Source organism: Oreochromis aureus, linkage group 7 (assembly GCF_013358895.1).
Source record: "Oreochromis aureus strain Israel breed Guangdong linkage group 7, ZZ_aureus, whole genome shotgun sequence".
In the NCBI taxonomy this organism is placed as follows: Eukaryota; Metazoa; Chordata; class Actinopteri; order Cichliformes; family Cichlidae; genus Oreochromis; species Oreochromis aureus.
The window spans coordinates 31944219-31959149 of NC_052948.1; the positions used below are offsets into that span (position 1 = coordinate 31944219).

The 14931-nt window shown below is 39.1% G+C and overlaps 1 protein-coding gene across 1 annotated transcript; it reads right to left on the bottom strand.

Moving 5' to 3' along the window:
- Window positions 1-4232: 4232 nt before the first annotated feature.
- Window positions 4233-5493, bottom strand: LOC116311378 (GTPase IMAP family member 7-like). The gene is made up of 2 exons (XM_039615902.1): window positions 5309-5493; window positions 4233-5154 (listed from the first exon to the last, which is right to left on the bottom strand). Exons 1-2 carry the CDS (start codon window positions 5334-5336, stop codon window positions 4436-4438), a joined length of 747 nt encoding a protein of 248 aa, XP_039471836.1. The 5' UTR covers window positions 5337-5493; the 3' UTR covers window positions 4233-4435.
- Between the last annotated feature and the right edge of the window lie 9438 nt (window positions 5494-14931).

Here is a 14931-nt window from a genome sequence, read left to right on the forward strand (position 1 = left end):
ACTCAGGAACCACTAGTCCAATCGATATTTAAAAATATTATATTCAAAGACTGAGACAGCCCATCTGGCCGAAAAACTACATCACTGTATTACACTAACAAGAACAAAATCTAAATTTGGGTAAGATGCTTGTGGTGTTTTCAGATTTACTATGAATTCAAAAACATTGGAGTCTTTAGGGTTGATTCTCTATAAAGTATTTTTTTTCCTTTTTCAAGATGTCTTATTTATTTTTCCAGTCTATATGAATAATATTTCATTCCTATATACATTTGTGTCCATAATTTGTTGACAAAATGCACAATTTTTGCAGGTCTGCCTTTGTATATCACATAATATGTAGTAAGTTAACGCTGAACGGCCAGAGTTTCATTGTTAACTTAAGGGTTTTTATATAAAACATTGCATTAACTGTTTAAGAATCTTGGCTTGGTGGTAAGCGGTAGGGTTGGGTTAGGTTTACACACCGTACGCGCCCAGGGAAACTAGTTAAAGGTTATATGGTCAGACAATGTCATTCTGTGAAGTAAAACTTTGTGTTTGTAATATTCAATAGAAATTTTCCATCAGTGGGAAATGATGGTAAATTGTATGAACTTAAGAGCAACTGCATAAGTAAACACAGCTACCAAGATTAAATATTATTTGATTAATAGATTGATGTCACAGCATGTGTATCTGCCTTACTCAAGGCAGATACACATGGACTCTTCACCCTCCTGCCCTCTGGGAGGCGCTACAGGAGCCTCCGGACTAAGACCACCAGGTACCGGAACAGCTTCTTCCCCACAGCTGTCAGACTTCTGAACTCTGCCTCCTGACATCTGACTCACGTTAAACTCATGGACTGAACATACACACACCCACAACCACTAGCACTTTACCACTACTGTATATCCATCCATCCATCCATCCATTCGCTTCCGCTTATCCTTTCCAGGGTCGCGGGGGGCGCTGGAGCCTATCCCAGCTGTCATAGGGCGAGAGGCAGGGTACACCCTGGACAGGTCGCCAGTCTGTCGCAGGGCTAACACACAGGGACAGACAACCATTCACGCTCACATTCACACCTAGTGACAATTTGGATTATCCAATTAACCTATCCCCTCAAACTGCATGTCTTTGGACCGTGGGAGGAAGCCGGAGTACCCGGAGGGAACCCATGCAAACACGGGGAGAACATGCAAACTCCACACAGAAAGACCCCGGCCTGATGGTGGAATTGAACTCAGGACCTTCTTGCTGTGCAGCAACAGTGCTAACCACCGTGCCACCGTGCTGCCCACTACTGTATAGTTCTGTGTAAATAATCATTCTGTACATACAATAATTTTTAATCCTACAACTGTTTATAACTTGCATAGTTCACATTTCTGTATAACTGTATATCTCAGATTTCTGTATAGTTTTTATTTCATATTTATATCCTGTTCATAGCCTGTACATAGCTTGTACTCACTACAGCCTGTACATACTTATAGTTATAGAATATTCATAACATACTTCACACCGTGTACATTATAACATACCATAATAGACCCATTTCTGTAATATACTTACACATCTATATTATTGCTAATATATATTGTAATATATCTATATCACAGCTAAAGCACTTTCTGGATGGATGCAAACTGCATTTCGTTGCCCTGTACCTGTGACATGTGCAATGACAATAAAGTTGAATTCTATTCTATTCTATTCTATACACATGGAGACACAATCAGGTCCTCGGGTGTCTAGTCAAGAAAGTTGAGTGCAAGAGAAAATCCATCAACGCTCAACTTTTCACGAACCAAGAGGAGCGTCAGTATTCATCAGCATTTGTCCGGGAGGGGGACAAGCTGAGGACTAGCCCTGGGCCCGCTGAAGGTCGCCAGGGATTGGCAGATGCAAGTGGACTTGGATCAGAGACTAATTTTTCCCACAGAGCTCATAACAACTACTCTGCGACCAGACCTCGTCCTCTGGTCTAAATCCCAAAAACTTGTGTACATCATTTAGCTGACAGTACCGTGGGAGGAAGCAATTGAGGAGGCTTTTGAGTGTAAGAAGCAGCGGTATACCAACTTGGCAGCTGAGGCAGAGGACAGAGGCTGGAAGATCAAGGTGCGCCCGGTGGAAGTGGGGTGCAGGGGCTTTGTTGCCAGTACAACATCAAAACTGCTTAGAGAGACTGGGATCAGAGGACAGGCGCAACGGCAGGCTATAAGAGAATTGGCTAACACTGCTGAGAGGACCAGTCACTGTGGCTAAAGAGGGCTGACATCACTTGGGCAGCTAAGGCAGTCAGCCAACCGCGAGGCATGCCCAGGATTGAACGATCCGTGGAGGACCTGCCTCAACAGGGGGCGTCAAAAGGGTAGAAAACCTAAGACTAGAAATTTTGCTGGTTGACTGATACAGCTGTCTCAGGGCCTCCTTGGGGCCATGCAGTTAACCTCATGGTAGTGAAACCTAAAGGAGTTTCCACTGCCTCCCTTTTTGGTACGCTTTTAGATACCGGGCGTACAGTCCGATCCGGTGGGGAGGTGTGGGATGCCAGATCAGGCGCCCCCCTTCCGGCTCTCTCTGCTCTCTCCTACCTTGTCCCCTTTGTCTTACTTCTCTCTATCACCCTTTCTGTCCCTTTGAAGAAGTGAGGCTCCACAAATATTAAAGAGGTAAGTATTACTTCTCAGTTGCAGTGAAAGAAAGTAAAGTAAACTGTAGAAAACTAAACAGAAGAAAGTAGAAGAGAAATAACAATTTAAAATAAACCACTGACACACTCCGGGGCCTGATCAATCCTGGCAGGGCTTCCATGTTGAGGGTGTCTAGTGATAATGGCAGAAACACCCGATGAATGGAAGGTCCACTACTGCAGGGCAGATGGTACATCGTAAATAATTGTTTTTTTCTAGTTTTTTTTCTTTTCTTCCTTTCTTTATCTCCTCTTTTCCCTATATATGTAATAGTAAATGTATGTAATGATTTTAAATATATGTGATTCTGTTTGTTTTTTGTTTTTGTTTTGTTTTCGTTGTTGTGCTGATAATGAATAAAAACTGTAAAATAGAAACTTGCCTCTTGGCTTGTTCTTTTTTTACTTCTTTTTACAAGACGTCATGCTGCTTTGCTTGTGTTGCGGTTATTGGTTTGATCTAGTTTGGTTTGGTTTCCATCTCCAGGCCAAAAACACTTTTTAATTGGGAATACAAAAAGGGACGATAGCCTGTTGTTCTTGTCCTGGTCGGTGCTGGCCTTTCTTTTTCACAGTAATAAGGAAAAAACAAGGAAACTCCTTATCTTCATTTCCAGTAATTTGCAATCTCATAAAGTAATAAAATGGCATTCAGGTATTTTGTGACATGATTATGCCTTGATAATTTTTTAACAGCAGTATGCATAATCACTAATGTGCTCTATGGGAGTATAAAACATTTGATAACATGTTTTTATGTTCAGAAATCTTAGTAGTTTCCAAACAGCTTTAGATAAAGGTTAAAATGTAACAACAGGTGAAACACTAATTTGGATATTTCAATCTCACACATAAAACCAGTAAAAATATAAAGTTACTGGCATTTTATTTTGAAAATGAGTCCTGTGGTCTGCCTGCAGTTTTGTTGTTATCAAGTTACTGTAAAAATGTAAATCTAACACTTTTATATAAAACTTCTCTACACTGAGGATTGATTCCCTGTTACGTCTTTTCATTCCCCGGGGTTTAATACACTACTGCCTCATGTAATTTTGTCACCTCTCTCCCATCATCTATACTTTGTCCTTGTTTTCCTTCTCCCTACATTCTCTCTTTCTCAAGAGATTCCAGAGATTTTATTCTGTTAAAAAGATGCTTTCCCTGCCCACATTCACTTAGTTCTCACTCCTACAGGACTGTTTGTTGATGTCTCTAAAAATGTAAACTACATTGTAGGTAAGAGCTGCTTGTACAAGTGTGTGTTGCAATTTGGCAAGATATAGGTAAAACTGAGATCGATGCTCTGACCTCTTCCTCAAATTATGATATGATACCAAAATAGTAAATAGATAGTTTTCAGTTAGTCATTGAATTTTGGCCAAAAAACGATTGATGTATCAACTTTTATGGTTGATAGTGAAAAAAAAAAAGTGAAAAAAAAAACTTTTTTTCAATTCATGTTTAATTTAATTACAGCAGATCTTGAATTTGTATATATTGCTCAAAACATTTACTAATGAAGATGAAAATAAATGTCATGCAGGTTACATACCAGACATACAGACGTAAATTATGTATACATTTGTTCTCAGGCAACACTATTATACACATAATAACAGACACAGGACAGCTTATCAACTAAAAACATTAAGCAGTTTTTTTAAGCTACTGTGATTACAAAATTAGAAACTAATGGCCATTTATATCAGATTAAGGATCCATTATTGACTCAGAAGATTGGCCAGTGTAGTCCTAGCTAGTCCAGCCCTCTGGATTAGCCAATATTTGCTGAAACAGGATGACTTTTTGCCGCAGCTCTGCCATGAAGGCCTCATTTAAAAGCTGTCCTGATGTTTTTAATTGCTCCTGTGCTTTCTCAAACATTTCATCTGTGTAGTGACATCCTCCATTTGTTCCCACCATGTGATCGATCTTCTTGATCAGATGAGCCACCTGAATTCTGTTTTTATCTTTGTTATCGAAGACATGATACCTTTCACCACACCTAGCCAACAACTGTCTGAGTTTAGGGTGGCCAGATCTCAAATACTCTTGTATGGTTGTCTTCTCTTTGGTTAGCTTATCACCATGAGTGAACAGGATGATCGTGTAGTTTGTTGCCTCAGGCCCAAAGAGTTGCTCCAGGGCTTGCACAGAGTTGTTTTCTTCTTGGGTAAACCTGCCAATCTGAAGAACCAGCAGGAAGACGTGAGGCCCAGGAGTGGTCATGTGAATGCATTTTGCGATCTCTTTATTTATGATGTCTGTATTTTTAGACGTATCCAGAATGCCGGGGGTATCGACCACTTGGATCTTTCTTTTGCAGTCTCTAACTCGTTCTATTTCACAAGTCTCGGTCACTGACTCTGAACTCACTAAAGACTGAAAAACCTCTTTGCCAATAATGGTGTTACCAACAGCACTCTTCCCAACACCAGTTTTCCCAATCATCACAATCCTCAGAGGATCACCTGGAGAAATAAAAACTCTATTATACTCATGATAGGTTGAAAATATTTTAACAGCAAGTTACAATAGTTGTATCATTTGATACATTCTGTGTCATTTCATTTAGTTAGCAATCTAAATTTTAGCTGGAAGTCTAAATTAAAGTCTCTGTTTTACCTTCAGAGAATGACTCGCTGTTGCCCATCTCTAGTCTGTTTAGAGAATGAAAGGAAGCAGGATTCCTCTTAGTGTGACGAAGATTATAGCAGTCTGCCCACAGGGTGGATCTAATCTCTCAGCCTTTATCAGCATGAGCTATTTGAAAGCTAGTTCAGAGCGGGAAGCCTGTAGGATTCATCATTAAACAAATGAGTTCTGCCCAGCCTTCGCGTTATTGTTATATAGTTTTATTACTACTTGGCAAAGTTCATCACATTTATGAATCCATAAAAGTTTTACATATACACACATTTACATATCTATAAATCTATATATGGTCCATCTGTTGTTAAGTTGGATTTTTTGTATTACCTTTTTTTATCTGCTTGATTAAAAAAAAAAAAAAAAAGGTAAGTGGTTGAATATTATCCACCCAACATTTCTGTTATCAAAATGGGTGTCAATTTTACCCATTTTTAACTTTTATTAGTAAAACTACAAAAAAAAAGAGAACAGGGATATGATAGGGTAGAACAAGGACGAGCAATTTATACAGGAAACAAGAAAAGTCAAATAATAAGATGTGACTGTGTGGGATTTGTAGCGTGCTCAGTTTTGTCCATTCCAAGATTGAAAGAGAAAGAGAGAAAAAAGACGAGCTAAATACAAATAAAGAACTGAATTGCAATCGTAATAATAACAACATTTGTAACAATTATAAGTTCACCACGGAAGACACAAAGGCTAACAGTTTGCCATTTCTGGGCTGTGCTGTGTGCAGTGAGGAGAACAGAAACCTCAACACTGCTGTTTACCAGAAGCCCACACACACAGACCAGTACCTATTCTTTGACTCCCACCATCCCGAGGATGGTGGGAGTAATCAGGACCCTGCAACTCCGGGCAGAAAAAATTCCCTCTAAGCCTGAAGGGAAAGAAAAAAAACACACACATCATTATCGTTATCATTTTTATTTATATAGCACATTTAACTACAACAGCAACATTGACCAAAATGCTGTACAGAAATACAAAATAACTATAACCAAATAACTGATAGCCTATAATATTAGTACCAAACACCAAATACTAAATAACTCTTATACTGTATTAAAAGCCAGTGAATATTAATGTGTTTTTAGATGAGATTTGAAAAAATTGACAGTAGGAGCCTGTCTGATGTGTAGATTATTCCACAGTTTAGGCGCTACGACTCCAAACGTTCAATCGCTTCTGTAAACCATCCTAGACCTTGGTATGGCTAAAAGCAAAATATCATTTGATCTAAGAGAGGGTGCATAAGGCTGCAAGAGGTCAGACAAATAGCCAAGAACATATCCATTCAGGGCTTTGTAAGTCAACAATAGAACTTTAAAAGCAATTGTTAGTAATACATGTGCATGTGCAGCGAGGAGTGCTCAGACCTCTACATTGGCGAGACCAAACAGCCACTTCATAAACGCATGGCACAACATAGTTGAGTCACCTCAACAGGACAAGACTCCGTTGTCCATCTGCATCTAAAGGACAAAGGTCACTCTTTCGAGGATGCCAATGTTCACATTTTGGACAGAGAGGACAGATGGTTTGAAAGAGGAGTGAAAGAAGCCATCTATGTCCACTGTGAACGACCATCTCTGAACAGAGGCGGTGGTTTACGACACCAGCTGTCTGCCATCTATAATCCAGTTTTGAGATCCCTTCCTAGGTTCCACATAAGTAAGTTACACTATAGGGTGGGGTAAGTTCTCACAATTAGTTCACCCGAAACCTCTGCTGGTTATGACCTCCACCCAATTTCACACCTTGGCTTGTGTGATTAGGCAGAGGATCAATGGGGGTCCATGACCCTCTTAGGGACACTCGTAATAGGCCTGAAGATCTGGGACAACAACAATTATAATTACTGTCTTGAGACCTGGGGTAGAAAGAGATTGAAGTCCCCCCCGCTACCTCTGCACAGCTAAGAGAGGTTAAAAGGTCTTGATATCCAGCCTTATGTGACTAAATATGATCAAAGTACTAAAACAGAGCTTTTCTCCATTTCCTAATAATAAAGGATTTTAATTCTTAATCAAAGACAAATTAAAATATAAGTTTGATCAATATATGAATGAGAAATGTAGTTTGAGTAGTACAAATGACTGTTCTAATGTCTGAGTTTTGTGGTGTTTGTGCACATGAGCCAGCTTCAATCTTCAACCCAATTTTGTGTGTGTCTGAAGGAATGCAGAAAGATAAAAACTGTGTTGTCAATTCATCATACACATAATGCTAAATATGTGTATGATGATTACAACAATAATATTGTTGTAATTGTTAAACACAGAGCCATGATTTATATGGGGTTACTGATGGTTAATACAGTTGCACAAACACCTAAAACTGACCAAAATATAAGCCAACATACAGTCCCAATCAAAAGTTTAAGATCACTTGAAAAATGGCAAAAAAAAAATCATACTTTGCATGGTTTGATCTCAACAAGGTTGACAAGAAATGGGAGTGAGACAAAACATAATTGTTTTTCTTTTTGATCTATTGAAAACAACTCTTAAACTGAAACAGGCTGTTTTACAGCTGTTCACCACACATCCCCAAAAAAAAAAAACCAACGTAACGTATCTAGTCCAGCTCATTAAAAACTTTATATTTAAAGACTAAAGATTCAGACTTATTCGTTTGTAGGAATTTTTGAAGGAAAACATCACAGCATCATGGAAGAAGCATACTTTGTCTAATATGGCTGCTGAGGGCAATAGTAAAAATAGTGGCATTTTCAAATCCCTCCTTTAGATTTACTTTTGGCAAACAACTGAAAAACGCAGGGAAAGTGTATGTAAAGCACTCAGACAGTCGCAATTTTTGTGAAGGAAATGTTTGTATAGGTCATATTGAATTTAAATTTGCCACTGGTACTTAGATTATAGCATTGTAACAATCACAAAAATAAGACTGTCACACTGTACAAGCAACTGAACACAACATTCAGGTCATCAGTAACATGTCAAAAACAAAAAACGTTTTTAAATGAACTTTAGTGCAACTTCAATAGTAATACCAATTATCAAGAATATTTTTCCTCAGCTAATTGTTTGCCTTATCTTACTCATATCTGCCTTTTATGCTGGTACAGATGTAACAGATTCCGTTCCAATCTCATTCCACAGTTAAGTGATAATCACACATTCCCCTCTGAGCCGAAGCTCCTGTAGACTTTCTCTTCCCAACTGCAAAAGTGACATTCTTTAATGTGAAGCTAATGTTAACCTGACATTGTTACTTACTGGGCTAATCTCACATAAAAAAGAGCTTGGAAAACTATAAAACAAGCTCTTTTTGAGCTAGACTTAGTTGCTTCTGATTTTCTCTTCCAATGAAATGTTTTTTTCAGAAGGAAGTTGACTTTATCAAAATGCTTTACTGTAAGTTCTGTTTCCTGGTTTTTATCTGTAGCTGGATGGAAACCAAAGAGACTTTTGAGTTTACAGGAATAAAAGTGATAAACTTTTATTACATACTCTGAGACGCCCAGCTATATGCAGCTCATCAGTTTTAGGGTTTTTATTAATATTATGGTTAAAGCATCTGTTTTTTTTTTTTAATCAAAATTATCCACTAATACTTGTTTTCCAGTTTCTTTTCCTTTGGAATTTTCAGTCTTCTTCTAATTTTTACCTGTCAATTGTTATTCAATAAATTGGAAGCGCTTTATAGCTGATAGCAACTTAAATTCATACCATCATCTTATGGCTGTTTTTTTGTATTCATGAGACTGAGAAATAAAACCATAAAACTATAACAGATGTCATGATGGAACGACATCAGCTGTTGGTCCACATAGCTCAGGCTAGAGTACTTGCTGCAACACCAACTGTCTGCCATGAGGCCTAAGTTTTAGTCCATTTCAGACATCATTCATTGTTCAAAACTCTTCACAATCCTGAAAGAGTCAGAAAGGAGTTAGAGAAGAGCATAAGAGCAGGATTTAAAGGGTGTGCTCAGGGTGGTATGGCCATAAGCCAAGCTTATAGCACCTGATATTCCCAAGCGGTCTCCCATCCAAATACTAACCAAACCCAACCCTGTTTAGCTTCTGAGATCAGACGAGATCGAAATTAAATCCTATTTCGATCCTATTTCCTATTAAATCCAGAATTAAATTCAAAATCCTGCTCCTCACATACACGGTCTTAAATAATCAGGCTCCATCTTATCTTAATTACCTTGTAGTACCATATCATCCTATTAGAGCACTTTGCTCTCGCACTGCAGGCTTACTTGCTGTCCCTAGAGTATTTAAAAGTAGAATGGGAGGGAGAGCCTTCAGTTTTCAGGCCCCTCTTCTGTGGAGCCAGCTTCCAGTTTGGATTCGGGAGACAGACACTATCTGTACTTTTAAGATTAGGCTTAAAACTTTCCTTTTTGCTAAAGCATATAGTTAGGGCTGGATCAGGTGACCCTGAATCCTCCCTTAGTTATGCTGCAATAGGTGTAGGCTACTGAAGGACTCCTATGATGCATTGAGTTTTTCCTTTCCAGTCACCTTTCTCACTCACTATGTGTTAATAGACCTCTCTGCATTGAATCATACCTGTTATTAATCTCTGTCTCTCGTCCACAACATGTCTTCTATCCTGTCTTCTTTCTCTCACCCCAACCGGTCGCAGCAGATGACCGCCCCACTGTCGCCAAAGTGCTTGCTCATTAGATTAGATTAGATAAAACTTTATTAATCCCTAGGAGGTCATATGATTGCTGGGTTTTTCTCTGTATCTATTATTATAGGATATACTGTACAATATAAAGCGCCTTGAGGCGACTGTTGTTGTGATTTGGCGCTATATAAATACAATTGAATTGAATTGAATTTAAAGGGAAGAAAGATGGGTTTTGATATTTATGAATCAGTGAAAAACGAAGTCATATGCTTATGGTTTGGACCATAGTGCCTTATGAATAGTATGCATATGTATGTTACAAGAGTTTCCTCCGCCTCCCTCTTTCACACTTTTGCCGTTATTACATGTGCCATCATCTGGCAAGCAGTGTTGGGAAGGTTACTTTTAAAATGTATTCCACTACAGATTACAGAATACATGCCCCAAAATGTATTTTGTAACGTATTCCGTTACGTTACTCAATGAGAGTAATGTATTCTGAATACTTTGGATTACTTAATATATTATCATGCTTTTTACAACTACATGAATGTGCTATTGCTGTGTGATTTATTACTGTTACTGAAGGTCCGCGGCTCCGAACCGTAGTACAATTAAAGTGTGGCCAGAGGGGACAGGCGCAGTGCTCCAGGACAGATTTAAAAACACAGACTGGAATATGTTCACCCACACAGACCTGGACCAGTACGCCTCATCTGTACTGGATTACATCTCCAAAACCACAGACAGTGTCACCACCCAGAAACGGATCACCATGTACCCCAACCAGAAGCCTTGGATGAACCGGGATGTTCGTCTCCTCCTGAAGGCCCGCAACACCGCCTTTAGGTCAGGCTCACCAGCGCCTCTTCTTCTTGAGGACTCTGAGGAAGAACCACCTGTCCTCAGACATCCTGGTGAACTTCTATCGCTGCACCATCGAGAGCATCCTGACCAACTGTATAACAGTCTGGTACGGGAACTGCTCTGCCTCGGACCGGAAGGCGTTGCAGAGGGTCGTGAAAACTGCCCAGCGCATTGCCGGAGCACCACTTCCTGCCATAAAGGACATCTACAGGAAGCGCTGTCTGAAAAGGGCTGGGAAAATCATCAGAGACCCCAGTCACCCATCACATAGACTCTTCGCCCTCCTGCCCTCTGGGAGGCGCTACAGGAGCCTCCAGACTAAGACCACCAGGTACCGGAACAGCTTCTTCCCCACAGCTGTCAGACTCCTGAACTCTGCCTCCTGACATCTGACCCACGTTAAACTCATGGACTGAACATACACACACCCACAACCACTAGCACTTTACCACTACTGTATAGTTCTGTGTAGATAATCATTCTGTACATACAATAATTTTTAATCCCACAACTGTTTATAACTTACATAGTTCACATTCTGTATAACTGTATATCTCAGATTTCTGTATAGTTTTTATTTCATATTTATATCCTGTTCATAGCCTGTACATAGCTTGTACTCACTACAGCCTGTACATACTTATAGAATATTCATAACATACTTCACACTGTGTACATTATAACATACCATAATAGACCCATTTCTGTAATATACTTACACATCTCTATTATTGCTAATTTATATTGTAATATATCTATATCACGACTAAAGCACTTTCTGGATGGATGCAAACTGCATTTCGTTGCCCTGTACCTGTGACATGTGCAATGACAATAAAGTTGAATTCTATTCTATTCTATTCTAGTAAAGGGACCTCTGGCTAATACGTCGGGTTCCGCGTCGGCTACGAGCCCGACACGGAACCCGTGGGTCTCTCGCAAGCAAAGTTGTCTGGGTCAACTTTGCTAGCGAGAGACAGAGAGAGGCGTTGAAAGGCTGCTCCAACTGAACTTATTGTTTTGGAGGAAAACTCGAACACAGTGTACAGTCGAGTCTTAATAGCTTACTTACAAATGGGCGCGTCAGGCACTCTTCTTGACTGCAGTGGTTATTATTATATTTACATGCTTCAATCTCCCGTTTCTGCTCAGTGACAACTCGTACTTTTCCACTCGCCTTTTTCTCCCTCCCTCGCGCTCACAGACACATAACAGATATGGCAGTCCATTGTCCCTGCAGCACGGACTACACTGCTCATGAGGCTACATTCTTTAGAGCTATGCCTGTAGCATTCTGCCTATTAGCTTAGGACAACAACAAAAAGTCGCTCTCTCACCCAGGAAACACGCAGAGAGAGAGCGCGTCACCCTGTAAGCATGGCAACCGTAACGCTGCCACCTGGAACAACACAACGTAGCTGTCAAACAAAATCCAAACAGTCCTGACCCGCCACAATATGAAACAGGAAAATACCGCCGGGTAATCCATTTATTTCAACAAAGTAACTGTATTCTAAATACCACCTTTTTAAACGGTAACTGTAATGGAATACAGTTACTCATATTTTGTATTTTAAATATGTGACGGCGGTACATGTATTCCGTTACTCCCCAACACTGCTGGCAAGAGATCAGATTTTTAAACAACTGGATGAGATACACAGCCAAAGCTAAACTGAGGCAACAGGCAGTGGGTTCCCAAACAGCAAAATGGTGATAAGGAAACATCAAAAGTCATTAGATGGTAAAGGACTAGAAATAGAGATGAAGTAGATATTAATTTGTGTTACAATTTTTTTTAAAAGCCCATTGGTACATATTTTACATTTGGTTTTGAGTTTGTTTTCATGAGGCATGTTTCTTCTAAAAAGTATTAGTAAAAAACATTTTTGCAATGAGTTCTGATAATATTTCCCGTTAGCTTTTATCTCCATGTGGATAGATGCCATAGAGACTCTGACTTGAATATAAAAACATGACACGCTCTGTTGTTGTCATACTCTTGTACTGATTACCTTTACTTCTCTTTTTGATAGTAATAAAGATAAGCAAGAAAGTCTCATAAAGTCACATAACAAAGTGGTAGTCAGGTAATTTTATCACAGTGCCATATTTAATTTATTGCAGTAAGACTAAGCACCCTGGTGAACAATCAAACAACTGATAACAGTTTTGTTTTTTAGTCAGAAGTCAAAGTCTTAGTGGTTTCCATCTAGCTGTAAATAAAAGTTTAACTGTAAGAACAGACATTTGCAGCTGAAACACTAATTTGGATCTACTTTTTGATCTAATTATCTAATTGGACTGGTTCTTATATAGCGGTTTTCTGCGCTTTATACGACCTACCTCATTCACATCATTTCATACAAGCCCTTTTTTACACTTTTTCTAAATGCTTTTTCTAAGTGTTTTCTATCTAACATTCAGACACCCATGGAAGCATCGGGGAGCAACTTGGGGTTCAATATCTTGCCCAAGGATATTGAGCATGCAGACTGTAGTAGCCAGGGATCGGAGCTCCAACCTTCCAATTAAATGACCTGCTCTACCACAGTGAATAGGCCTGTGAGCTGCCTGTACTTGCTGTCCTCATGTAAATTAACTGATTTTAAACAGTAACCTCATGCTTCTTCTTGCAGTTTTCAGAAGTTTAAAAAGAAAGCTGAAAGACTGAACATTTTGAATAATGAGTTTGTTACTTCAGAAGTCGTTAGAAAAAAACCACAGCCACACTTAGCCTGCATGATGAAGCGATATTGGGGATTAGTAAGGTAATCCTGAGTTTTCCTGAGGGTTAGAAGTGAGATTCAGTTCTTACTAAGTTACTACAAACATGTAGAAAACTATGTTCCAGATAACAGATCAATACATAAAAAATCACCATGTACTAACCTTCGTTTTTTGGGGGGAAGGAGTACCGTTTCAGCAATCTCCGTTGGATCTTACTTTGTTGTAATAGTGAGAGGGTGTGTTGAGAGACTAAATTTTTTTGAAATTCACAGATAAGGATAAATTGAAAATTCATGTACAACTACTACTACTGGTACCTCCACTACGAGGACTAAAATGGACATAGATTTATGCTACTTCAGTTTTGTTGCATTAAATTTGGTAAAGTCACATATAGGAACTTTTAGAACTTGTAACTGAATAACAACAGGCTTACTGATTTATTATTTTAATTTTGTTATTTACATAAACAATTAAAACAATTAAACAGAATCACAATTTTCAAATCGTTTAAGCTGTTTTGAAAATCACACTCTGTAAAAATAATAATGATAGAAAACAAAGGGAGATGTAAGGTTTGCTCATTTAACTGATTGAATAACAGTTGTTACTGATCTTGGAAGATGATGACAAGGTGCTGGGAACACACACATAGCCTACAGATCCAAACGCACAAACACGCACACACTTCTCTTTTTTTGTCTTTTTTCTTTTTTTTCAACTTCAGATGACTCAAAGATGGACTGCCTTGAGGCATATTGATTGGAAATACACACATGTGCAGGTACCAGGACACACACACGCACACATTATCTAAGCCTTCAATTTAATTGAGAAACAGCGTTTCAACACACATAGCACACCGGAGCTACAAGTGGTCCAGGACTCATTCGATCAACATGTTTTTCTAGCAATCGACACGTCCCGCTCCTGCAAACAGCTTGTTAGAAACAAGCTTTTCACACCAGGATTTTGTCTGGCGTCCATATACATTTGCCTTCATATCTACAAAAGATACTCATGATTTACATGAGCCATGTGGTCTGTGTATCAATTCCCTTATCTGTCACTTTGGCATCTCGCTGCAGCCTCTTTACACTGTAAATGGAACCTTGTTATCGCGCTAGCTGCTGTCACATCATGTCAGAGCAGGTGATTTGCTGCAACCTGGTTTAGCTGTGTGTGAGTGACTGAGTGTGTTTATTTTACGCTCTGCTAGAGGGTTAAGCAGGCCAGCGGGATACAGAAGAGAAAAAGAAAAAAGAAAAAAGAAAAAAAAACAGTTGTTACTGATCGAATTTGGGGAAATTCTTTCTTAAAGAAAAATTAAATGTCCAGGGACTTAAAGGGTTTATTTCATAAAACATAGTCAGCCCTTCTGTG

What these genes read in the sequence shown, in the direction of transcription:
- LOC116311378 (XM_039615902.1), bottom strand. Translation starts at nt 5,336, where the DNA reads ATGGGCAACAGCGAGTCATTCTCTGAAG. An exon ending in CAGCGAGTCATTCTCTGAAG is followed by an intron (nt 5,155 to 5,308) that starts GTAAAACAGAGA and finishes TTATTTCTCCAG; the next exon opens with GTGATCCTCTGAGGATTGTG.